The following is a 26,740-nucleotide window of genomic DNA, read 5'->3' on the forward strand; positions in this document are numbered from 1 at the left end:
ACAATGCTGATCATGAGAAAAGACAACTGCAGGAAAAGAAGTCCCACCACCACAATAAAAAAGTGAAGAGACGCTTTGAAGTCAGATAGATCAAAGATTCTACACCAAAATAAGAAAACCAAACATATTTTTTCTTTTTTTTTTTTTTTTTAAGAAAAAGATAACATCATTCAGTGTATTTTTTTCAAGCTTGCTGGACATCATACTGAAACACCGTAAAGCTGTCAGGGAAATTATATGCTTTTTTCTGTTGTCAACCAAAGCGTGCTTTTATGGAGTCAATTAGCCACAAATGATGAACACACGTCACTTGTCTGGGAATGAATTACAGTACAACCCAATAAACACAACTGGCTTCGCTCTCTGATCATTGCCCTGATGAGGAGGAGGCGTCAAACTTCCCTATCCAACCATAAAGGAAACTCTGTGTTCGTTTGTGTTTCATCCTGCAAATTCGTCTCCTTCAAGTACTGCAGTGCTACAGTGTGGGGGGAAACGGGGTCATTGGTATTTCTGCTCTGACGTGCAAACCTGGACATGAGCTCGGGGTGTGAAATGCAATTACATCGGGGAAAAGGGTTTGGATAAGCTGGGATGGCACCGGGGGCTTGGGTGTAGAACGGAGCTGCTGTCAGATTCCACAGAGAAGTGCAGCCAGTGTTGTCTTTACACGGGATTTTGTGTGCCCTCCACAGACCTTAGAGCCCTTTTTAAAGGTGGAGAGCTACAGTCTTATCAAGTTTCAAGGGGTTTCTTTTCGTTTGGTTGGTTGGCAGGGAGGGTTTCTTTCCCCCCCCTTTTTTTTTTTTTTTTTAAATTTTAATAACAGATGGGTAAACTGAGGCACAGAAAGGTGGTGTGACTTGCCCACAGTCGTTGGTAGACCTTGAACACCCCAGGTCTTGCTCCCAGCTGGGACAGAGTGAGAAGGAAGGGCTGTTCCCAAAGTTCCCTCCACTTGTTCCCAGGGTGAGGAAAACCGCGGCTCCTCACGGGGCGAGGGGAAGGGCCGTCACTCTCAGTGGCAATGTCTGGCGGGGCTGGGCGGCTCCTGCCAGCCCCTGGGAGGCCAGGGAAGAGAGGAACCCGGCATGGAGAGGCAGGAGCCGGTGGGTCAGGCACTACAGGATACACTCGTGCCTCTCCGTGGCCTTCAGGGCCTCGTGCATGCTGGCGGCCGAGAGCCTCCTGTTGATGTTCCTGTACCTGCAGCGCAGCAGGTTCCAGAAAGTAGTCCTCAAATCCCGGTTGAAGAAGGCGTAGATGAGGGGGTTGATGAGGGAGTTGGTGTAGCCCAGCCAGAGCAGAGTCCTCTCCAGCCGCAGGGGCATGCAGCTGCAGCGGATGCCGCAGATGAACGGCCGCGCCGTGGACATCAGGAAGAAGGGCAGCCAGCAAAACGTGAAGGCCCCCACGATGATGCCGAGGGTCCTGGCGGCTTTCTGCTCCCGCTTGAAGATGGAAATGTTCTTGCGGTCTTGCCGGAGCAGCTTGGAGAGCGTGGCGCATTCCTCCACGGCTTTGGTGCGCCGGGAGCTGTGGTGGGCGCGGCTGGAGGCCTCGAGGCAGTAGACGCCCTCCTCCTCGTAGTGCTTGGGGAAGTTCATGAAGCGGTGCTTCTCGGCGCTGACCTTGGCCGCCTTGTAGATGCGGCTGTACATCACCAGCATGACGGCCATGGGGATGTAGAAGGCCACGCCCGTGGAGTACACGGTGTAGCCGAAGTCCTGGCTGATGAGGCACACCCGCTCCACCGTCACGTTCTGGGCCCAGCCGAACAGCGGAGGGAGGGTGATGGAGGCCGACAGGAGCCACACGATGAAGACCATCTTGGCCATCAGCTTCCCGTTCTGCCTCACGGGGTAGGTCAGCGGCCGCGTGATGCCCAGGTACCTGCGGGAAGGAGGAGTTGTCAGGGGTGCTGTTGGGTGGCTTTCACTCCTAATCAGCTCTGAGAGAATTTTGGCCCTCAGAGGGGACAAGAAATTGATTCACCAAATGAAAATCTCCCCAGGCATGTGATCTCTTGATGAAACACCCCAATTTATTCCCCACTTTGCTGTGATCACCCCATGAGTGGAATCACAGAATGGTCTGGGTTGGAAAGACCTTAAAGCCCATCCCATTCCAGCCCCTGCCATGGGCAGGGACACCTTCCACCATCCCAGGCTGCTCCAAGCCCCATCCAGCCTGGCCTTGAACACTTCCAGGGATGGGGAGTCCATAGCACGAGCTGTCACTGAACTGCTGAGTGCAGTCCAAACTCTGCATGGTCTCCTGGGGAATAAAAAAAGCTTAAAAAAGCTTCATTTTCAGGAATTAAAAACGCTTTAAGAGTTTTGTTTTTCCAGCAGAACTATTCTGTACAGAGAACACGCAACAGCTTCCAGCCATGGCACATAACTTGCTCCAGAGTGCTGCCTGTGCCAAGGGGACACCCAGGAGAGGGATGGGTGATGCTCAGGGTGATGTGCCACAGGACTGACCCCAGATGAAAGGAATAACTCCTAGCAGTGTTTAATGGGAAGCACAACAGCCTCCTCTTATTTGTTGGTGAAGAAATATAACCTGGAGCTAAGATGGCCCTGTGAGACGAAGAAATAATCTTGGCTTTGGGAAGACTTAAAGATGTGTCTGGGTGAGCCCTGGAAGCAAAGCTGGAGGGTGGACAATGCTGTTTGGGGGCAGTTTTTGGGCCCCTCACAGCAAGAAAGCCATTGAGGGGCTGAAGAGAGTCCAGGGAAGGAAACAGAGCTGGGGAAGGGTCTGGAGCAGCAGGAGAGGCTGAGGGAGCTGGGAAAGGGGCTCAGCCTGGAGCAAAGGAGGTTCAGGAGGGACCTTCTGGCTCTGCACAACTCCCTGAAAGCTGCTGACCTCTGGAAACTCAAATAGGAATGACCCAAGCAGCTGGAGCCATCTGCTCACTTGCACAGCCAGTAGCTGCTGAAGTGATGGAGTCCAGCTCTCCTCAAGAGGAAAATGAGTGGAGTTTGGAGTAAGAAATCCCCAGAACACCTGGTGACTCACAGATCCCCCAATCCTGACCCCTGGGGTTAGGAGTTACCTTTTATTTTACCTGAAAGGAGCTGGAGGCTGCACCCTCCATCAGCTCCTCATTGTGCCACGGGGTGTAAACATGAACCATCCTGTCTGTTATTGGAGGGGTTTGTGTGATAAAGAAATTGTGTCAACTGTTGGTAAATTAGAATTGTAAAGCAATAAATCAGGGGGGGATGTTGGCTGCTGTCAGCCAGCGTTCCCCCTGGAAAACATCTGCCTGCTATTCAGCTCCAATCAATCCAGCAAAAACCTCGAGCCACTCATATGGATTTCTGTTCTGTTACAGCCTTTTTGATTCCAGTCTCCTGCTGCCAGGAATTTTTAGGCAGGAACACATCACCTCTTAATTGTTCTTGGATAAACGGTGCCACTCCAGAGGGGCAGTGAGAACAGCAGCTCTGTGAGTACTTTCTGCTGAAAGCTGAGCAAAAAAGAGAAAATATCCATGGAGAATTTTACCTCTGCTGGAGCATTTTTTTCCTGACAGCCTCACTGTGTTAGGAGATTTTCTCTTGCCTGGTTATTTTGCTTTTCCAGATCGTCCCCCCAGATTAGAAGATGGAAATAAAATATATTAAAAAAATTTGATTTCTCCTCCCCTCCTGACTGCTAAATCGAGAGACTAAGTCTTCTCCCCTGCCTTCCTGATAAAAATGGGTTTGAATTCATTCATTGGGTTGTTCTTTCCTTATTTTCCTCTGCATTCTTTAGAAATTCTTATTCCTCTGCAGCTTTTCAGCTGCCCTTAGTCACAAGAACCAACCAGAACTCTCCGTGACCATCAATGTTCAGAGAATTCCAGGATGGTTTGGGTTGGATGGAATATTCAAGATTATCCATTTCCAGCAGGTGCCATCCCCTCTTATGCCATTCCCGGGTTTCTTTGGGAGCTGATCCACCTGGGATTCGCTGAAACTTCAAGGAATTTACGCGCTAGCAGAGGAAAAGGCGGGGTGACGAGGTTTAACAAGCAGGCAAAGCTGACACATTTCATCCGCGGGTGCCTCGTGCAGCCGCTGCTGGAGGAAACGGGGCTGTTCTGAGGTCTTTGTAATAATTTTGAAGCGAGCAGGAAACCCTCAAAATAGGGCAGCGTTTGCAGGAGGCGAGGTGGCACTGACAGGCGGTGGAATTCGAGTGGAATTCTCTCCCTTTGAATAATTTTTTTTTTAGTTTTGCTCTCTGTGTGTGTGTTGTGCTGCTAATCAGGTTTAGGGGTAATCAGATAACAAAAGGCAATTCCCAGGAATTACGCACTCGGTGTGGATTTGCAGGACCATCTCATTCCACTCCTGCCATGGCAGGGACACCTCCCACTGTCCCAGGGTGCTCCAAGCCCCATCCAGCCTGGTCCTGGACACTCCCAGGGATCCAGGGGCAGCCACAGCTTCTCTGGGCACCCTGTGCCAGGGCCTGCCCACCCTCCCAGGGAATAATTCCTTCCCAATATCCCATCTAACCCTGCCCTTGTCCTGTCCTTACATTTCCTGATGAAAAGTCCCTCTCTGGCTTCCCTGCAAGCCCCCTTCAGTTGTTGGATGATTATCCCAGGGATTGACTAATGAAAACAACCCAAACCTCTCTGAGGTGCCCCTTTCTCCATCCTGCAGCTGGTGAACTGGGAAAAGGTGAATCCCCACTCACACAGGAGGACAAATGAGCCCAGAATTAGGGTTTCCTTGACCCCACAGTTTTCCCTGCCTCCTCTGCAGCCAAAATAAGCTCCTTGCCCGATTTCCAAGCTGGTGCCATTCCTGCCCCATCCTGCTGAAGGAGAGGAGGAAACAAAAGGCAGCTGGAGGCTGCTACACCTGCCCAAGCCCTGAGTCAGAGCTGGGATCACCCCAGGGATCCATCCCAGACACAGAGCAGGGATCCACCCAGCCTGGGAAACATTTGGATGAAGGACATGGGAACGGCAATCCAGGAAAACGCTGTGTGGTTTTCATCCCACTGACTTTTGGGAGGCATCCTTTTACTGAGGGTGACCCCGATTTGGAGAATATAATCTGATTTTGAGTGGAAAATACTTGCCAGGGAAAGAGGAGAGCCCCAGTAGAGCTGCCTGGGAAATGGATGGAGAGTTTTTTCTCCACCAGGAATGCCAGAAGCTATGTGTGGGCTTTGGGGAGCTCCTTTTGTCAGCTCCTTGGCATTTTTATGGAGTTTCATCAAAGCAGAGCAGCCAAAAGAGGGGATTTTTTTTTTGTTGGTTTGTTTTTGGTTTGTGACATTAAAAAATCTGCAACATTGGCAGGCTTTTACATAAGGAAAATATAAGAGGAAGATGGATGTTTCCAGCATTTTTCTTTTCTGATTTCAAAGGAAATCAATCAAATCTCGCTTCAGACAAGATTAGTTCTACCAGCTTCAATCGAGAGGCTTTTAGGAAGCGCTCGGCATTAATAATCAATAACAGCAGCCTACATTTTAATAGTCCTCATCATCCTGGGCAAACCAAGTAGCTTTTCCATCTAAGCTAAGCAAAATATTGAGGACACTTCAGCCATCAATAAAAGCAGGGCCTCCTCCTTGGCAGTGCTGACCAAGTTGGATTCAGGACAGAACCAGAGGAAATATTTTCTATTTCCGAGAAGCACAAGGGCTTTTCCTCTTCTTCCTCACAGGGCAGGAGGAAGAGCTGGTCCCTATCCCTGGGGGAGGTTTGGGTTGATGCCTCACTGAGATAACAATTTAATCTCTTTTTGGAGCAGGTTTTTCAGGGACTCTGCAAGCTCAGCTCTCCTTGTGCTTTTGGTTTTTGGTTGTATCAGCACAGAAATTGAGAATTGTGATTTTGATGTTCCCATCAAGAGTCAAACCAAGAATCCTGCCCATCCCAGGCTCAGGGCTGACCTGGAGATCCAGACATGACCCTGGATCCTCAGTCCACCTCCACGCACTGCCTGAGGATGCTGGGTGGATGTGGGACACTGCCCCGGGATGATTCACACAGCTCCCAGCCCATTCCTGGGGATCCTTGAGCGGGAAGAACATCCCAATAATTCCTATTCCCTCCTCAAGCTCCAGCTCTTGCAGGTTGTCCTTCCTCCCACCCAGAACCAGGTGGGCACAGCCTGGGGGACAGTCCCATCCCTTCCCTCTGCTCAGTCCTTGCTGTTTTTCTCCTTTCCCAGCTGGAAATACATTCCAGCCAACTGCCCTGCAACCACTCAGCTTCCCCATCAGACCTGTGGTGAGGGGAGGAGGAAGTTCTGGGAGCAAACTCATCACGGGTGCAGTTCCTGTGCCAACACACGAGGGACAAGCCCATGCCAGAAAATTCAGGCTCCTGGACAACCTCTTGGGACACAGCTTTTCCCTCTCTCCTTCCCAGGAAAGACAAAGTGACAGCAAACTCAGGATCTGCCTGCACGGTGTCCTTGGATGTGGATCTGCTCCCCGGAGCAGTGACACTGGGTGGGAGGGATGTGATGGAGGAGTGGAATCCATGGCAAGGATTTCTGGGGAAAGATCTCTCTGTTTGTGTGTGTGTTTGGAAAAGTCGTGCTCAGAGGGATCGGAATGAGATGGGGTGGAGTTGGTTGGCTGGGAAAGGAGGGGAAGGAAAAGGGAAGAGATGGGGAAGAGGAAGGAAAGGGAAGAAGGAGAAAAGAAGGATTGCATGTATTGAGTTTTTGGGGATTTGGGATGGGGTGGGAAGACTTGTTGACATGCTTGGCCAAGGAAAAATGAAAGGGGAAAGGGAAAAAGAGAAAAGGGAAAGAGGGAAAAGGGGAGGCAAGGCAAAAGAAAGGAGAAAAAGAGAAGGAGGAGGAGGAGGAGGAGAAAGAAGGAGAAGGAGAAGGAGAAGGAGAAGGAGAAGGAGAAGGAGAAGGAGAAGGAGAAGGAGAAGGAGAAGGAGAAGGAAATTTTCAAGCAAAGCCAGTCTGGTTAGTGTGTAGCCACTGCCCTGCTCCTTACCCACTGGAGGAAGCACTGACACATTTAATTCCTGCATTTCATCCCTTCCCTCTCACCAAGTCAGGCTCCTGCCAGCTCTAAGCACGCCTGCTTTTTTCTTTTTTTTTTCCAGACAGGAAAATTATTAAAATAAAGCAAGTTCAGCAGAAGAGCTGAACCTCGCCTGTGGCCTGGCAGGGGTTTTTCTCTCTAGCAGCAGCTCAGAGCTGCCCAGGGCTGTGGATCTGCAGCTCCCAGGGGAGCAGTGGCTGGTGGGGATGGAGGTTTCTGAGCAGGACTCGCTGCTGGCGTGCCCTGGGGGGGATGTCAAGCAGCAGCAGATTTTCCCTGTCCTTTCTGCTTTGTCACCCGCTGTCACACCTGCCGAGGTGACCGGGGAGGTGGCACAGCTGAAAGGGCACATCTCAGATGTGGGATGTGTCCCTCCCCTGAGCTGCTGCTCCTGAAGCAGCCCAGCCCAGCAGTGCCAGCTCAGCCCAAAGCGACCCCCCGAGATGCCAGCACACGTCAGCCCCGGCCACCGGCTCGTCAGCGCCATGGCCCCGATGACGCAGCTGCTAAAATTAGAGCCACCAAGGTGCTGACTTGTCCAAGCCTGGCCACTTTGCCAGGCAGGCTTAGCCTTTCCCTCCCGGCTCCAGGTGTGGGAGGTGAAGCCAGTAAATCCTCACAAATGCGCCCACTGAGCTAAACCAGGGGGTTTGGGATCTTGGGATGGGGTGTGGGGAGCTGCTGACATCCTTAGGCAAGGCACGAGTCCAGGGAGCAGCAGAGAATCCCACAGGATTGGCTCCAGAAGCCCTGGAACCTGGATTTCCAAAGTGAATCTGGGTTGCTTTTTTTGATTATTATTTCTTGAGTGGTTTCATGGCCCAGGCACCTTCCATGGATAGAAAGCAGGTGCTGTTCCTCAAGAACAATGTGAGGCAGCTGCCAAAAGGGGGAAGACTAAAGAAGTAACTTAGGGAAGTTACTTGAGAAAACACCCTGAGCCCAGCTCTTCCAAAGGGAATGAGGCACTGAATTCCCACAGAAAACCCCCATCAGCTGGAAAAACACCTCCAGGAGCACTGATCCAACCAGGAACACGATTCTAGAGCCCCCCAACCTCCCGAAACACCCAGAGCCCATCTGAGCGCGGGGCACAGCCCGGGCCTGCCTCACCTGTCCACGCTGATGATGCACAAGGTCATGATGGAGGCGGTGCAGCACATCACGTCCATGGCGATGAACACGTTGCAAAACACCTTCCCAAAGAGCCACTCGCCCCCCACCAGGTCCGTGATGGTGACAAAGGGCATGACGGCGAAGGCCACCGACAGGTCGGCGGCGGCCAGGGACACCACCAGGTAGTTGGAGGGCTGCCGGAGCTTCTTGACGATGCACACGGAGATGATGACCAGCCCGTTGCCGGCGATGGTCATGAGGATGATGATGGAGAGCACGGCCCCGATGACGACCTTCTCGGTGTCCCCATAGAGCAGGATCTCCTCGCCGCAGTCCGTGGCGTTGGTGAGGTTGGAGGGCGGCAGCTCGGGCTCGGCTGGGGCGGGGGGTTCCTCAGTCATGAATGGATTGGGGAGCGGTTCCCGAGCCGGCCGCTGCTGCTCTGCGCTCTCCACCAGGAGAAGGTGCTGCTCCAGAAACCTCCTGGGGCTGGCCCTCAGCAGCATGCTCCGAGCTCGGCACGAGCGCTCCCCCAGCAGTGGCACCTCCGGTGACAAACCAGAACATCTTGTCACAAGCAGGGCGAAGAAAACCGAATATCCTCTCATTCTCTCCCCCACCGTCACCACCCTCCTCCACCCCTGTCTTGCCTCCCCAAAGCTGCGGCTGCATCTCACGTGCCTGCCGCTTCCCAAGTCTCCTTAAGGACACGCATTTTGCCGGGGGATGCTTGGAGGAAGCCGCTCTCCACTTGGGAAGGAGCACGGGCTGCCTGCAACATCTCCCTGACCATTCATGCGCTTTTCCAGGAGAGAGAGAACGGATTGTGGATCGTGTTTCCCTGCCGAGCTGTGCCCGCTGCTGTTGCACTTCTCCTCTGCATCCATACATTTAATCCCTCGCAGAGCCTCCTCTGTGGATACGGGAGCGGATGCGACAACACGAGCCACAGTGCGGGCACAGCCCCCTGCCCGTGGCACACGCCAACTTCAAAGCCGGGACCGCAAATCCCTGCTCCTGGCAGGCAGTGGCCACACGCGAGCTGTCGGTAGCCACGGGGTGGCAGCGGGAGCGGATCCCTGGCACGTAGCACCCCAGGGTACCACGCACAGCCCAGGCATCCCAGCTCGTTCCCGGAGCCTGAGCATCACCACCACGCACAGCAGAAAAGGCTCGGAGAGCCGCGGCCGCGCTCCCACCCCCGGGATTCCACCCCTGCAAGTAATTCCCGGCCATCCGCAAGGAAACTTCAGGGCAGGACTCACCCCTGGATGCTCCGAGCATCATGCACAAACCTACATCCTCTTTTTGTTGTTGTTTGTTTGTTTTGTTTCAAACCCCATTTTCCCCTGGAAGTTTTGTTTCAATCCGAGCCGGATTGCGACCCCTTCCCCCCCTTTTCAGCATCCCCCGGCTGCGGCCATGGGGGGTCCCGGAGTTACCTGTGCCGAGGGGGTGAGACATCCTCCAGGCGAGCCCCTGCGAGCTCCGGGCAGGCGGGGAAGCAAAGAGCCACCCCCGGAGCATCCTTCTCCCCTCCCCGCCTCGCCGGTCCCTCCTACCGCCCTCCCCTCGCCTCTGCCGGGCAGGGACCCAGATGGTCCCTCGGAGCCCCGGGGAGGAGCAAAGAGCGGGGCGGGGGGTCCAGGCTGGATCCTGCGGCGATGGGAGGGAGCGGGGAGCGTGTGAGGATCTGGAGGGAAAGGCTGGAACTTGAGGAGATGCCTCGGAGCGCTGAGAGGCAGCAGAAGCAGCCTGGAACCCAGCAAGGAGGGCAGGCACGGGGAAAGGCGCCCTTCCCCGTGATTTTCTTTTTCTTTAAGGATTATTTTACAGGAGAGGGTTTCGTTCCTCGTTCCATGCATTTTTCCAGCCCTCCTGGCTTGTAGCGGGTCCCGTGCTCCTTCAGCTCCGCGCTGAGGAGCTGCAAACAGCCAGGGAGGGGCAGATCCCTAAAGATGAACCTTTCCTAACCCTAGGAAAACCGAAACAGAGACTATAAAAAAACCCAGGAAAGAACATGGATAGATCCACATCCACTTCCCTCCCCACCAAATGTTCCGCGGGGACTTTGGAGCTGGGATCGCTCTGATATTTCAAGCCAGGTCACCAGACGTCAGTCAGAGTTTGCCGCTCCTCCTGGGGTGGAAGATGCGGAGCAGAGCCATCTCCTCCATCGGTTGTTCCCAAGGGTCATTCCCTCGGGAATTCAGCCCCTCTGCTGCCTTCCCGGGGGGATGGGCAGTGCGGGGCCCGTCCTGCATCCCTCGGGATGGGCGAGTTCAGAGGTGCGGGGATGTGCCCGTGGATGTGTCCGCAGGCTCGGGAAGCGATTCCCCACGCCCTGCCCCGAGCTCAGCGCTTCGGGAGCGAGCTGGGAATCTCCTCCCAGAACTGCCTGGAGGGCTGGGAAAAACACCTTTAAACCTCAGCGATGCCAAGCGCTGCATCACCTCCGGGCAGAGCCGGCACCCATCCCCGGGGAATTTTTGGGACAGATGTTCCCGGAAAAAAAAACCCCAAAGCGGTGAATCTGCAAGGAAAGCGCCGGTGAGCTAAGCCAGGGCTGCTAAAGCTGCGCTTAACGCTGGGGTTCCTCCTTTGCTGCTCGAGCATCGCGGCGTGTGTGGGAGGCTGGTGAAAATAGCTTCCTCGCCAGGCCAGGACGTGCTGGAGGAGCTCCGGAATTATTTTTAATTTTTTTATATTCTTTTTATTTTTTTTTTTCCGTGACAGGTGGGGATTTTTTTTTCCCGGCCTCTCCAGAGCGGTGACGAGCCAGGCTGGGATGGGGCTGATGCACAAACCCTGCACGGCCTGGGGAGTGGGAGCTCACTGAGATCTGCCAAATACACCCGGGATTTCCAAGGAGGAGAAAAGGGATCTGCAGCACTCCCTGCTGCGGGAACCGCCGGATGCTGCGGTCTCCAAACCCCGACAAATTCAGCCAAGGAGAAAAACACCCCCTAAGGAGCAGCTCAGTCTGTGGCCAGACGCCTGGAGAAATTCAGGGAAACAATCTGAGCCCGAGCCACAGATCTGCTCCCACCCCTGGGAGAGGGGTTAGAGGAAGGATACAGGATGGGGGGACAGCCTGGAGGGGTTTTTTCCAACCTGGAGGGGTTTTTTTTCCAGCCTGGAGGGATTTTTTCCAGCCTGGAGGGATTTTTTCCAGCCTGGAGGGGTTTTTCCAGCTTCCCTGGAGGCTGCCTTTGGGAGAACACCACGGCAGGGAGCTCCTGCGCACTAAGGAGAGACAGGGAAGGATTTTTTCCTCTCGAGGCATCGCTGGGAAGCAGCTGGTTCATGCACAGAGGTCGAGTTCAGGTCCTGGCAGAGAGCAATGAGGGAGAAAAGGGGATTTTAGAGGTGAGGAGCTTCCCGGGCCCTTTGCTCTGGCCTTCCAGGACTTTTGGCAGAGCTTCAAAACCCTGCAAGAGCTCCAGGGAGTAGAATTCACCTCTCTCTATCTCATCCCAGCCCCATTCCTGTAGGATACAACCTACAGCTCTTCCCTTTCAGACCTCCTGCGGCTCTGGGAACTCCAGAGGGGAGTTCCCCCCATTTTTCCAGGGAAATGAGCTGCACTCACAACTTGAGGAGCGAGGAAATTCCTGCAAAAACAGGGGCAGAGGGTCACTCCCAGCTCATGGGACACTCACCGAGCAGACAGAGGACACAGGCTTTGCTTGGGTTGATTTTGGGGAGGACAGAAGGGAAAACGCCAATTTTCATGTGAAGAAATAATTAAAATAATTATTCTTCTTCTGGCTAAAACTCTTGGTGCAGCATTTCTGCAGCCCCAGGCCACGGTGACCTTGCTGAGACACTGCTCCTGGGGCGAGCTGGGAAGCACTAATTGCATTTAATGGCAATTAGGGGAGGAAATGGCCAGCGTGCCTTAGCTCAGCACTCACCGGAGCTTTCTGCCTTTGGAGGAGCAGGGATGTCGCTGGGGTGAGGTGGGATGAACCCCAAGGAAGATTATCCCTGCCAAACAAAGCCGGGAAGCAGAAAACACAAAATAAAAAGTTTCCCTCTGCACCTGCAGCACGGGAGGGGTGACCAAAATCCTCCCAGCACCTCAGGAAGGCAATGCCCAAATCTATTATTCCATTTTCGTGTACAAATGGCCATGAAAGGGCTATTTTATTAACAATTAATTGTTAATATTGTGCCCTATTAAGTCTAATGGAGAGGTAATAGGCGCAGTTATTAATATGCAAATTTGGATAAATCTCATTTACTCCAGGGTCTTCAACCTGCCGGTGTTTCCAGGACCAGCATCCCGAGGCAACCTTCCCTGCAACACAGATGTTGACATTTCTCCCTCCCAGCAGGCAGAGCCTGCCCAGATGGATAAAATTCATCCCTTGGGACTCTCAGCTCTCAAGGAGCATCTCTAAGGGTGGATTTTACCTCCAGGGAAATTGGGGATGGGGTATCCAAACCTTCTCTGCAGGTGCTGCGGTGCCACTCCCGTGGCTGTGATCAGAAATAACAAAAACGGAGGTGTTTTAGTGACCCAAATCCCACCTGGGCATCTCCTGCTTTCCCTCTGAGGCTCTCCCAAAAACAGCCCCTGATGAGCACCAGGAACATCTCCCTGGAGTCAAACAAAAGAAAAATGTGGTAGGAACGTGGTAACCAAGAGAGGGTTGGATCTCCCAGAAATTAATCCCTTGCCTTGGGGTCCAATCCCATCCCCTTGGGATGTAATTTAATGATTTACCGATGATTTAAAACTCTGAGATAGGATTTTGGGGTGTTTTTTTCCTTATTGGTCCTAATTAAAATAGAAAAAATATAATAATAAATGAAACTTTGCAGTTGTTTTTAAAGGCTCCCAATGCATTTTGCACTTTGAGCAGGTGGGGAAGAGTTGGAAATGTCGGGAAAACGCCATCCAAAGGAGACATCCCGATAATTCATCTCCAAAAGGTGGATTTGCTGAAGAGCGTTTTAATCCTGTTCCGTGCAGCCACACTCCCTCTGCTGGATTCTGCACAGACAACAGGCAGCTTTTAATCACCAGCATTTACAAATTTGGGTTACCTGGAAGGGCCCTCAGGAGATGTCCCCGCTCTCCATCAGGGAAAGATGTGCCCAGAGCATCCTCCCGGTGTCCTGCAAAGCTGGGACTGCCCTGGGTGTCGGGGTCTGAGACACTGAGTGTGTGCCCTCCTTTCTGATCCTTAACTCTGACACCCAGAAAAACACTCAATTTCATACAATGTGAAATTCATGAGCGTGTTTTCATGGTGATACATGGAAACAACTGCTAAAGTTAGATAGAAAAGCTAAAAGTGTGAGTGTGTCAATTAAAGTTTTCTTAAGTCACTGGGTGAAAAAGTTAAAGTTTAGAGTTTAAGTTAGTTTAGAAAGCAGGAGAAAATATTTAAGAAAAGAGATTTAAGAAAAGATTTGAGAAAAGGAGAAAGGATTTAAAATGTTGTCTCTTTTCCTTCTTTCTTCTTCATGTTCTTCTTCTAGAGGTTTTTGGGTAATAATGAGTGATTGGATAGAAAATGTCCCAGTGCAGCACACACTTGATGGGTCATTGGGTCATTAAGAAAAATAATTTATGTGTCTATTTTAATTAGACAAGTATAAAAATAAAAAAAGCTGCATAGTTCAGAGCCATTTGGTGCCATCAGAGCCAAAATGTGCCAGGTTGCAGTGAATTGAACTTGTGCAGAAAGTCTGGAGAGACCTGCCAAGTTTTGTGATAACATCCTAATAAAAATGAGAAACAAGATCCTAACGAGCTTTGGAGTTTTCTTCCTGACCCTGAGAACTGAAATAAACAGAACTCCTCATAAGAGAGTATTCCAAAAGAGCTCAGCTCACAAGAGACTGAGAAATCCACGTGTGAGAAGAAGTAAACCAGAATAAAAAAAGAAGAAAAATTATACTGGGGAGATGGGGATGAGCTGGAGGGGATATCTGGGGATGAGGTGGTGGAAGAGAAGCTCCTGACAGCAAATTTTCTGTCTGTCACAGCTCTCCTGTCCACCCTGAAGCTGCCCATGGTGGGTGCCAAAAGGATTTCCAGGGGGGCTGATGAAGGTAGGGGAAAACCCCAAAAACCTGAAATGGGAAGGAGTGAAAAGAAGTGAAGTGTCCAACACAAACCCCTCAGCCCTGCAGCTCCAGGCTGTACTCACCCATCTGACAGATTCTTACTGGTTTTACTGGTTTTCCTTAGTGCTGATGTTTATTCCAAGTGATGGAAGTGCAGCTTTTCCCACCTACTGCTCTCCCATCCACCTTTTCCATAGGTTTGGGAAGAGCCTGGGTTTAGGTATGTGCAGTAAGATGACAGATTTATTTTGGGGGCTCAGAGTTCTCCAGGAGAGCCCTTCTGGCTCTGCACAACTCCCTGCCAGGAGGGGACAGCCGGGGGGGTCGGGCTCTGCTCCCAGGGAACAGGGACAGGAGGAGAGGGAACAGCTCAGGATGGGCCAGGGGAGGTGTAAATTGGATATTTGGGAAGATTTCTTCATGGAAAAGGTTGTCCAGCCCTGGCACAGCTGCCCAGCTGGAGTCCCCATCCCTGGAGGGATTGAGGAGCCGTGTGGAGGTGGCACCTGGGGACAGGGGACAGTGCTGGGGGAACGGCCGGACTGGATGACCTTAGAGAGCTTTTCCACCCTAAATAATTCTGTGATCTGTGACACCTCTGGGTCCTCCCCAGCGGGGATGCAGAACAAACCCTCCTGGCCAAAGCTTTCCTAAAGGAGAGCAGGAGCTGTGGAGAGCAGCAGGAGGAGGGAGGGTTGCTGCAGGACACCGAGGCCAGCCGAGAGCTGGGACAGGGATCTCGCAGGGCTCTGAACCCCTCGGACCAAACCTCCCCAAGAAAAACTTTTCTGCCAACTTTTTTTTGGTCCCTGGCTTTTTTGGGCAGAAGGTGCTGCTTGAAGGCAACGCCCAAGGCCGGGTTGGATGGGGCTGGGATAGCGGGAGATGTCCCTGCCCATGGAATGAGAGGGGCTTGAAGGTCCTTCCAACCAAAACCATTCCGTGATTTCTGCTCTCCACGCAGGATTTGGGGCTGCTGGAGCTCGAGTCAAGCCCTGCACCCACCAAATTCCCACTCTGAGCCTGGGGTTCTCCGTGCCCGGCTGATGGAGAGGGCTTGGGCTGAGGCTCTCCGGAGGTTGGAGCAGATTTTGGGGGTTTGGAGGTGAAACCCATCCCGGTTTCTGCTCCCTGTCCCTGCTCTCCCTGTCCCCTAGATGGCACCGGCTCTCAGCACATCAAAATCCCGGCAAAAGCCAGCAGGTTTTGGTGCCGGGGAAGGCTCAGGGACAGAAACAATCACAAAATCCACCCCGAACATTTAAAAAAAAAAACCAAACAAAATAACCCAATCAACTACAATTAATTGATTTTTTTGGCTCATACACTGAGAAATTCAGATTTCTGACCCCTGGCTGGCTGCAGCGTTTCTGCTGCTTTCTCTCCTGGTCCATCTCCGGGTTCTGCATCCCCCCAGAATTCAGGGAACAGGGAATTTTAACTGGTTCCTTCTCCCCAGCTCTGCTGCAGTGGCATGTGGATATCTGGGGGCTGTGACAGACCCTGCCACACCTGCATCACTCCAGGAAGAGATTCCAGTTCTTTGTAGGGCTGGGAAGCGAAGGGAGGAATATTCCAACTCCCTTTTTAGTTTAAACCAAAGCAGGAGATTGAGGAGGGAAAAATTACTGACAAAAGCATCAGTTTGAAGATGCAGCCACCCTAAATAATCCCTTTTTCCATGCCCTCTGTGGCACAGGGCAAACCCACACATCACATCCCTGGGGCCTGGCTCTTCCTTGGATATTTTATCCATGAAATTTTTGGCCATCTCGCATTTCAAACCTCCTGGCAGAGCAGGTGGGGAAGGAAGGACAATGTGAGGGAGACATGTCCCCACCTGACCCTGACCCTCCCCAATTTAAACCAATTCTATTATAAAATCTGCTCTGAGCAGGGGCATTTGGCACAGAAATCCGTGCAGTGACATCCAGAAGGTGCCAAACACGTCCCTCCCGCCTCCTTCCCGCTGCTCAGCACCCACCCCCAGGGATCTGCAGGACCCCACGGGGCTCTGCTCGAGCACAAACACCTCTCCCCAGTTCTTCTGTCCAGTTTTGGGGCTTTCCAGCCTGTGCCTGAGCAGCCCTGGGTTGGGACATCCCAGCAATCCCCATGGCAGAGCAGGGAGCATCTCCCATCCCAAAAATCAGGGGCAACCCACACGTTCAACAGCCCCCCCTCAATTTAACACCACCCAAACTGCTCCCCCTTTTTCCATTTATGAATTTGGATTGTTTTAATACAAAGATTTATTTATATGAGAGTCACCAGCATTGCTTTAGGGCAGTTCCTGCTGATGAAGGCCAGAGCAGGAGGAGGAATCCACAGAACCTGGGGAAATGCAGTGGCTGGAGACCTGGGACAAGTTTAAAGGCTCTGGATTGTCCCAGATCCTGCTGTGAGACCCTCACAGCCATTCCAGCCTCACCTCAACCTCGTGTCCTGGTGAGCTCCTCCAGGATCCCTGAGTTAAAGGATGCTGGATGCTGTGGCAGGTAACAAATTCACTCCTTGGAGAAGTGGCTCATTCCCAGGCTCCTGATGACAATATTCACCAGGGTTTGGGCTCATCTCTGCTTTGGGTGATGCCAAGGAAGTCAGAGCCAGCTCCAGATGCTCCCAGTGCACCAAATCACGTAAAAGGTGCAGTTATTCCCCATTAAATGATGAAATAATTCAATTTTTGGCTCCCCAGACTCTCACATGTTAGACATGTGCTCTTACAGTCACAGCTGGGATGCTCAAATGCTCCAAGTGCTGGGGATTACACAAATGTCCCCAGTCCCCAGAGAAACACCCTCAGCACCAGGAGAGAAATCCAGGCTGTGCTGGGAACTTCAGATCAAAGAAAAGACAGGGATTGGGCAAAAAGTAGAAATATATAAACAGCATATTTCTTTTTTATTTCCATTTTAAATACAGAGCTTCCTTATACAACCAAGGAATTCCCTCTCCCTCCCTTTCCCCCCAAAGTGACTCTTATCAAAAGAAATCCTTCACTGGAAAATCAACACCAGATCAGGGACACGTGCTGGGAGAGCCTCTTTAGCAAGAGCAATATCTGTGGGCCAGAAATCCCTCAACAGGGATCTCCCTCATTTAAAAGCCTTTCTCAGAATCCTGGGAGACCTCCTGGACTCCCTCTGGAGAAGGATTTAACCAGTTAAACATCATGGGGGGGAAATGAGCCCACACATCACTGGAGATCCACCCCAGGCTGCGGGGAAAGGGGAAGCAGGGCTGGATCTGAGCTGGATCTGCCCCTGGAAGGTTCCTCCTCTCAAACAGAGCTTTTTCTGCATTTACACTCCCCCCAGGGAAAGCAGGAGGGGAAAATGAGGGAGTATTTAAGATATTTATGTATTTAGGATATGCTTTTCTCAGGTGGGATCATGGGGAAGAGGTTGGTTTGCATTAATTTGAGGGGGCACTTGGGATAAAGTTTGGGGTTTTTAGCAGCTGAAATGTTGCAGTTTTTAGGAAGAGAATTTCTGTTTTCTGGGCTAACATCTCACTGGATCATGGAATCTCCTGACTTTGAAGGGACCCACAAGGATCACCGAGTCCAATCTTTCCTTTGTGGGGACAAGGCACAAAGTCACACCAATAAAGAGGACAGGGAAAGGAGGGGATAAACACCTCCAAGAATAGCAGAGCCCTCAGTCCCTGATTAAACCAGGGTGGCTCCACCAGGCACCACAGGCTAAACCCTGCTGGGGTCAATCAGCAGCTCCTCACTCCCCAGTGGCTGCAGCTGGATCTTTCCTTCTCCCATGGGAATAAACCCACTTGGACCTGCTGGGCACCTCAGAGCATGGCCCAGCTCCGAGATGGACACATCCAACACATCCCAGTGCCTGCAGCTTCCAGACTTGGCCACTAAATTATTGTAACTCTTCAATATCAGAAGTGGAGGAGGAGGGAGGGAGCTGCCAGGGCAAGGGAAACTCTGCAGTGAAGGGCCTGGAGGGACAGGACACAGGGAATGGCTCCCACTGCCAGAGGGCAGGGATAGATGGGATATTGGGAAGGAATTGTTCCCTGTGAGGGTGGGCAGGCCTTGGCACAGGGTGCCCAGAGCAGCTGTGGCTGCCCCTGGATCCCTGGAAGTGCCCAAGGCCAGGCTGGATGAGGCTTGGAGCAGCCTGGGACAGTGGAAATGTCCCTGCCCTGAAGGGGGTGGAATGAGATGAGCTTCAAGCTCCTTTCCAATCCAACCCATTCCACGATTCCATGAAGATGTGAATCCCATAAAACCCTGCTCAAGCAGGCCTGGAGGTGCCTTTCCAAGCCAGTGGTCCCAGATTTGAGAACTGCAGAGCAGAGAGGTGCCAGCAGAGCCCCCAGACAGGAGGGGACACGGGCTGGGCTCACCCCCAGCACTGGGGCTCTCTGCTCCAGCCACCTCTGCTCTCACTCCCACAGACCCTGCAGAACCACCCAGCCCATCCAGCCATGGAAAACTTCAAACAGGCATTCCAAGACACCAACTCTCACTGCTGGGCAGATGAGAACTCCTCCCAGCCCTCCCAAAAGCCTCTGCAGCACTGAAATCAACCCCCCAGGTGTTGAATTTGATCTGAGGATTTCCTGCAGGACCCTGATCACATCACAAACTGCTGCAGAGCTCCTGGTTCTCCCTAAGTGCCAGCATCACTCAGATCAGGAGGGAGAGACTTTATTTTCAAGCTGTTTTCCCCAACTCTTTGCATTTTGCTCCCCTTCTGTGGCTGAGTAAGGGGCACTGCTCCTGCAGCAGCAGGAATTTGTCTCGTGGATGAAGAGCAGACTCTCCAAGCCAGCAGCTCTTTGCAGGAGAGGCAGATGGGGAGCAGAAGGCAGCAGCTCCCCCAGGACAGGCTCTTCAATATTTAATGTGACATCAGAGCAGAGCCAAGCGATCCGAGCTCATGCAGCGTTTTGTACAAGGCAAAGAAAGACACAGCCAAGGAAGTGTGAAAGGAAAACACCCAAAAGCCAAAGAGGAAAAGTGCTAATTTGTGATTCTAAAGCTTGTACTGCAACAACTCCCTCCCCTCTGCTCTGGCCACAACATTGGTTTTGCTCTTTGCAGCCACGAGTGGAATGGCCAGGGTTTGGTCCTTCAATGCCTTAATTAGACAGGAAAACAATTAGAGAAGATGATTCTCTTCTAACATTCACAGGCCTCAGCACAGAGAACAACCCATTATGTCTATTTAGGTTGTTCTGGAAGCTTGGCAGATGAAAGGAGAACATCCCAACTGGAACAAGGGCCATAAAAGAGATCTCTGAAGGGATGGGGAGGTGATGAATCCTTCATCATTGCTTACCTGGCAGAGCAGCCCCAAGGAGCAGCCACTGCCAGACACAGGCTCAGGTGCTCCAGGAAAAATTCCCATTCAGCACCTGGGCAGCTTTTCCACAGTGGAAATTCCAGAGCCAGCTTCTAGAAGCAGAGAGCTGGCTCAGGAGATGACAGCAAACAGCTTGCACCGAGTTTTGGGGGAACAGACACAACAGAGATGTTTGAGCCACTCCTGGCTCTGCCCTTCAATGTTTTAGGCAGGTAAAAACCCTGCAAAGGGCAGATTCAGAATGCAACAGACAATAAAAAAAGGTTGTAAAGGACTAACATGAACGTGTGACGACGATGGTGTTGATGCCTGGTGGGACACACTGGGAAACAGGAGCTGCTTTTGATGATGTGACATCTCAGGTCCCTTTCTTGTTGCTGAGAACTCCACAAAACCACCCCAAACCAACCCTTTCCCTCCCACCCCCAAACATTCTCCAGCTCAATCCAACTTTGGGGGAACCTCCTGTTCCTCCCAGGAGCATCCACAGAGCACAGCCAGCAGCAGCTCCAAAAGCAGCCAAATATCACGAGCAGAAGTTTGCAAAGCCTCTGGGTGCAGCTGGGGATGTGGAATTTTGGAGAAGAACCTACAGCTGTACAGAAGTGAGGCCTCTACCCTGTTCCTTTCCAGAGCATCCCAGCTCCCTGGATCATCAGGAAAAGCTCGTGTTGTGTCCCACAGCGCTGGGGCTCATCTTGGACCACTCCACCAGCAGCAGCTCTGAGCCAAACCAGCAGAATCCCTTCACTCCATCCCCATCCTTCTGCAGCACTGATGCACATCCAAGAGGAGCTTGGCATTTATGAAATAACTCCCAGTGCTGGGAGTTTGGGGTTGGTGAAGTGCAGTTCTCAGCTGTGCTTCCTAAGCCATCTTTGCACTGCTTGTTCAGCAAATTCCACCTTTGCACCACCTCCCCTTCATTTCCATGGAAAAACACATCAAATCCCACACACAGCACGTCAAGGACGTCCTCAAAAGCAACAAAATGAAGTCTCAGACCAACACAACCAGTCAGGTACAAATCCAATTTTAATTGTCAAGCTCACTTCTAGCTCCTACATTCAACGCAAGGATCAAAAACTACAAGTTTGAGAGTAGAATTTTATTCTATCCCCAGTTTCTGACCGTTTTGGCAGCTGTCAAAAGGCAACTTCCAAAATCCACTCGTTTCAGAAGCTTTTCCTTACCTTGCAATGCCAGGTGAACCCTACAGACTCTCCCAACAGCTCTGGACACCTTTCAGACTCAGTTCTTTGGCAACAGTTACACAGAGCATTGTGCGTATATAAAGAGCTTATAATAAAACTTCTTTTACATTCTAATTGTCTTAAACCTTCACAGAAGTATTAAAGTGCTCAATCAACTCCAAACAAACCCTCCTTCCCTAGTCAGCTACTTGCTGGAAACGCCTGCACTTAAGTCAGCAAAACCAGAAGCAAACAAGAAGAGAAAAGGCATGGAAAAATAAAATAAATCCTCTGCAGGATCATGAAAACCCCTTCTGAGACAAGAGGCCTCGAGTCTCACATCTCTCTTTTACCCAAATATTGAGACATAGGTCCAAATGTTCAACCAGTCCAAGCCAGCACAGCTTTTTTTTCCCCCCCTCAAGCTGTGCTGATTTCCCATCAGTTGATTTTTTGGCCCCTGACTTCTGTAAGAACAAAAACCCTGCAGAACAGAATCCTACTGATGCTACAAAGAAAATACAAACACTGAAGTCACACCGGTGAAGGAAAATAAAAATACAAAAACAAGAGTTGTGGTGGATATTTAACCCTCCCTGCTGCTTGGATTTTACATTCTCTCCAACATTTGAAACTGACCTTTCAAAAAGGCTTTAAATGGGGACATTTTTGGCTTGTAAGTGGGAAATGGAGGGTGCATCTCAAAACTGTTTTGTCTGGGAAGACCTTGCAGGCCATTTCACCCCACAATGGCTCTGTGCCTGAGGAAATCCCACCCAGAGCCTCAAAGAGGACCAAAGCCACGTTCCCTTGGGCACATCCTGTCCTTCCTCCAGCCACAGCACCCAAAATATCCCTTAAACCACCCCACCAGGTTTTTCCTGCAGGAATTCACCCGCAGGACACGTGTGTGTTACAGCTCTACCCAGCCTGGGGATGACACCCTGATTGCAGCTTTGCTTAAATCTTCTGACATCTCTGGGAAAAACATGTTATTTCAGCCTCAGCAGCCCTCTGCACTGCCAGGCTTCCAGCAGGTCCTGAACTGCTGCCTGTCACCTGCCCTTTTGCTGTTGACTGAAGATCAGACAGAGTTTTGCCACCTCTGAAATCCTGTCTGCCCCTGCTCCTACACACAGCCCTTGCTAACAGCTCTGAAGTGATCCTGGCACAGAAATGACTCAAAAGCCAGGGAATTTTGGGGAAAGTGGTCAGAAACCATGACCAGGTTTGTACCTGCTCCTGACAGACGTGGCAGGAGCTGCCCCTGATGCTGCTGAAAGCTGAATTCCCTGTCTTGATGCACTGGGGAGGTTGTCCTGACCCTGAGACTTCTCAGATCAGCTTGGTGCCACGTGAAGGTCGTGGTTTTGCTATCTGTGACATTGTTCTGCTCGCTGAGGGGTTTCCCCTACGATTCCCTCAAGGATATAAAACCATGGACACAGGAACTCTCACTGCTCTCCTCCCTCGAGCCTCAATTCAAAGGGTTTCGTAAGAAAACGAAAAAATTGGTTCTTCACACGTGTTGGAGAGCTGTGGGCAGCTCCACAAAGATTAAATACCTTCCGATCTTTAGTGCAAATACACCAAATCTGCAGTGGCTTGAGCCTGGCTTAGCGTCAGCTCAGGAGCTTTGCACCCAAAGCCTTCCTCCCTCACGGCTGGGCTGGGCTCCCTCACCATGCTGGGGTGAGAGGAAAAAACTCTGCACCATTTACTGAGCAAGCAACTGGTAAGAAACACTCCTCTGTGCTGATAAATTCATATTTTAAGTTCCTCTTCTTCCCTCATTTCTACTCTTTTGAAAGTTTATCACCGAGGTCCACAATCTTCTGAACGTCTTTAGCTGTGACCTGTGATGTGCCAAGCACTGAACTGAAGGGCAGCTTGTTTCACAGTACTCCAAATAAGAAAACTGACCATAGTACAAGCAAAATTAAATAAACTGAAATATAAAAGACAGCAGAAGTTAAGATTCATCCAGAAATATAATGTAACTGGGAGTGGGGGGAAAGTGGAAATCAGCTACACAACAGAAACAATGAAATGGCCAACAAGTCTTGATTAGGTGAAAAGAGGAAAACTTCCATTGCATTCTGTACATCAAAATTAAATGGAAAATTCACATGTTGGAGCCTGGAGACAGAATGATGAAGCCACAGGAAGGAGAAAGCAAAGAAAAACACCTTGAATAAAGCAACACATGAACCAAACCTGTAACTGAGCAGCTTCCAAAAGAATAAAAGTGACCATATCTCAAGGGGGAAAAAGCAGCACTGAAGCAGAGAACAAGAATATGGTCAGGACATGGTGGGTAACACTGACTGCACAAAACACTTTGTGATATTTGGAAAGAACCAGGCCTATTTGTATATCTATGCAAAATATATACACAACTCCATATGTATATATGTACACATAGGCACTACTGTACATATGTATATGCAACCTCGACACAACTGCCCTCTGGGTGCAAGCAAAAAAATGCTGCAGTTGTGCAAAAAACGACAATTCTGTGTTTGATTACCCAGGAGAAATGGGAGAATGATCCAAACTAATTCCCAAACAGCTCAAACCTAGATGGGGTTTCATCCACAGGGCCATTCCAGCCCGGCCTCTGAATGTTCCCAGCTCATTTGCAGGAAATTAAAGCTTCATCCAAAGCTGTGGATTGTAGCAGTACACACTGCAACTGTTTCCAAAGCCATTAATCTGAGAAAACAGCCACAATCTCTCCTGACATCAGTGGTTTAGCACTTGGCCATCCCACCCAGAACACCAATCTGGGAATACTGGGGGCACGGGGAATTGGACTCAAAGGCCAGGACAGGGCTGTCATTCTATAAAACAAGGGTCAGTTGCTGTTCTTAGTGCTGGGGAAGAGAAGGATGTGGTGCATTACAAAAGCTCCCCCCACCCTCAAACAAGGGAATACAGGACAACTCTGGATGCTCCAGCCGTGCAGCCAGGCCGATCTTTGGGGTTTGTGTGGTTGGGGACGTGGGAAGTAGCATTTTCCATAAAGCTTGTTCGCCTCACAGCTCCAGAGAGCATCGTCCTCTCAAGTCCAAGGCTCCCTTGGTCTGGCACAGGCCCCGTGGAGCTGTGACAGGAGTGCATTGCCAACGTCAGAGCACGAAGAAAGTGGTGAAAGAGAACTGCAGGAGATGGTCCCACGCCTTTTCTGGCCCCAAAGGAGCTGTCCCTGCTGCCTTCAGTACTCTGCATCCATGGCATCCAGGTACTTGGCCTCGATGATCCTCGGGAGCAGGTTGTACCTGAGGCACAGCACAGACAGGGTCAGTTCTTGTTTATGTTTATTCTTGTTTTTCTCTCTGTCCCAGAGCTCCTGGGTGAGTTTGGCTGTGACATTCTCTCAGCTGAGGGGGACACAAAGTGTGGGCCAGCAAAACCAACCAATCCTGCAAGCAAACACTGTGTTTGTAGGGACAGCAGTGCCAGGCTCCCTCTGGGAGAGCCTCCTCCTTTCAGCTGGAAGGGAAAGAGAACATCCTCATCCTCACAGGAGGATTTCCTCGAGCTCTGGCACCACCAAGTCCTCAGGGTGACAAAAACACAGAGGTGAAGAGCCATGACTCCAAACAGGACCATCCTGAGCTGGTGTCTGGCTTCTCCTTGTGGAGACAGGGCTTCCCTTAGTCTTAAAAATTTTAAAAATTTGATTTTTTGCATGAACATCCTCACAAATTAATATATTGGGGTAGAAAGGCACTGTGGAGTTGCTCTTTTAAACCCCAGTGCACATTTATGTGGCATTTCCCCTTGTTTAACAAGGAAACAACTTCTCAGCTGTTACCTCAGAAAGCACCAAAAAATCAGTTTCCGATTTCAACAGCTGTGCAAGAGATCCCAAACATCATTTGTTAATGAGAAATACCAGGATCTCCTCAAATAGACCCATCACAGAATAAAATGCTTGAGAGCCACAGATAAGAGAGAACCCAGCTAAAAGACAACTTGAAGAGAAGATTCTTCTGTGGACAACCAAAAACTCATCGTCCCAAAGTTCAGAATCCAAGCCAGGGACTGGGAGTACCCAGAGAGGTCACGTTTTCTTCCAACAGGCTGTTTTCCACTGCAATAATGGATTTCAGTGGCTTCTCAGCATCTGGCTTAGGATCACACCAGTGATCCCTCACCAATGACAACACAAATCATGTTCTAAAGCTGTTGGATGGGTGGAAATGTGGCTTTGGGACGTGGCTGGTGTTCTGGATGGGACACCAAGCCATGCCTTGTGTTTGACTCTTGAATTTTCCCTCTGGCTACTGTCCCATCTCCTTTTTCTCCCTTCACTTCTTAAAAAAAAAATATAAAAAGAGAAAAGATATTAAATTTCTTCAACTGCCTCATCTATTTAGAGTGCCAAATCTTTGGGAAAAAGTCATTAACTACAGAGCTCATGGATCATGGTGCTGTCTTCTTGGCTGGAGGCCACAGAAACTACATGAAGGCAAAAGAAATCAGAGGAAGGAAAGCCAAGGGCAAATTTCCATGCTGTGCCAGGCAGCAGCATCTTCCCCTTGGCAGCTGATTATCCAGCTGCTGGGAAAAAAAACCTGTCCTGGAAAGAGAAATGAGTTAGCAACCCTCAACAGAGGGTATAAAGTGACAGCATCTTATTTACTGAAAAGAAGATATATTTGCATATTAGTATCTAGCTCTTAGTACAAAATCAGGTTTTTTGACTGCATTCTCTCCACACTAATTGAGTTTTTTATACCATGTCCAACACCTGAATTTGGCTGAGTGTGCCCCATGTTTTTTGTTTTGCACTGAGCTGCCCGGTGTGCAAAGCTGTGATTCCTGCAGGAGCCGCTCACCCTGCACTGCTCACAGCTGGAATATTTACCAGCCACTCATCCAGGCACCCCCAGTGCCACCAGTGTGAAGGGCAGGTGAGGCATTACTACCAGAGGAACAATAATTTCAGTGTTTTCCAAGCCTGTTTATCTTTTAAAATCCAGCCCAAACGGCTCTGACATGATCCTGCTGAAAGCCACGGTAGCTCTGACATTTGCTTTTGTTTCAGAAAGGACTGGACCCATCTTTATCAGCCAAGGAAAACACCACATCAGGTGGTGCAGATTAGCAAATTGGCAGCTCTGAAATGTGGGATCAGAGGGAAAATCTCTGGGACTGCAAGCTCAAAGTCAAGCAGATATCACTGGTACCATGGTGGCCTAAAAATAATCAAGTGGACTGGAAACTTGATCTGTTCCTTCCAAGATCTTATTATGGCCTCTCATTATATCCAAAGGACTGAGAGCATGAATGATTTAAGTGGAGAATGATGGGCAGTGGCTGCTAATGAACCCCAGGGAAGAAATTAGTTAAATTTCTTAACAATTCTCTCTCAAGACTGTAGGATATTGTGGGGTCCTCTCAGCTTTAAACATATATTTTAAGTCTAAATGTGGCCAGTTTCACCCAGCTGATCACTGACAGAAGCATCCAGCAGTGCAGGAGGTCTGTGAGGTCACCACAGCACTGGGTAAGAGATAAGGATTCCTCTTAGGCAAAGTTTCCAGCTCTGCTTTGAGCACTGGCCTGAGGAAATCAAATCACAAAGTGGTAAGGAACATTATCAAATAACACCTAGAGATTTGGACTGTGGCTTGTCAGGAAGATCAGGCATCTCACAGGCATTTAAAAGGAGAGGTTTTTCCCTCCTGGGAAGCTGAAGAGCAGCACTTGCCAGCCCAGAACCCTTTGCACATTCCCAGCAGCACTGAAATCCTGATTCCTCCTCAGGCTTGAGCAGCTGGTAAAAACAACCCTCATCACTCTCCACCTCCAGGAGCTGGTTAGTCTGGAAAATGCAGAAAACTGAACTCATTTCATACAATAGTTGGGATTGGAAGGGACCTCTGGAGATCACCCAGTCCAAGCCCCCTGGAGCAGGTGACACAGGAACGTGCCCAGGTGGGTTTGGAATGTCTCCAGAGA

The 26,740-nt window shown here is 50.6% G+C and overlaps 2 protein-coding genes across 9 annotated transcripts in view; both read right to left on the reverse strand.

Moving 5' to 3' along the window:
• Window positions 1–792: 792 nt before the first annotated feature.
• Window positions 793–9,699, reverse strand: LOC107202663 (5-hydroxytryptamine receptor 7-like). Its single transcript, XM_015623602.3, has 3 exons — window positions 9,594–9,699; window positions 8,149–8,696; window positions 793–1,893 (listed from the first exon to the last, which is right to left on the reverse strand). The coding sequence occupies exons 2-3, from the start codon at window positions 8,655–8,657 to the stop codon at window positions 1,122–1,124; spliced, it is 1,281 nt and encodes a 426-aa protein (XP_015479088.1). The 5' UTR covers window positions 8,658–8,696; window positions 9,594–9,699; the 3' UTR covers window positions 793–1,121.
• Window positions 9,700–20,591: 10,892 nt separating this feature from the next.
• Window positions 20,592–26,740, reverse strand: part of SLC4A11 (solute carrier family 4 member 11) — a 93,050-nt gene continuing 86,901 nt past the window's right edge. For all 8 annotated transcript variants that reach the window (XM_033513829.1, XM_033513827.1, XM_033513828.1 and 5 more), the window contains one exon: window positions 20,592–24,048. In XM_033513829.1, coding sequence (XP_033369720.1) covers window positions 23,985–24,048 — 64 coding nt within the window. In that variant the 3' untranslated portion in view covers window positions 20,592–23,984. The remainder of the gene's footprint in view (window positions 24,049–26,740) is intronic.

This window comes from Parus major, chromosome 4, assembly GCF_001522545.3.
Source record: "Parus major isolate Abel chromosome 4, Parus_major1.1, whole genome shotgun sequence".
NCBI classification, from domain to species: Eukaryota; Metazoa; Chordata; class Aves; order Passeriformes; family Paridae; genus Parus; species Parus major.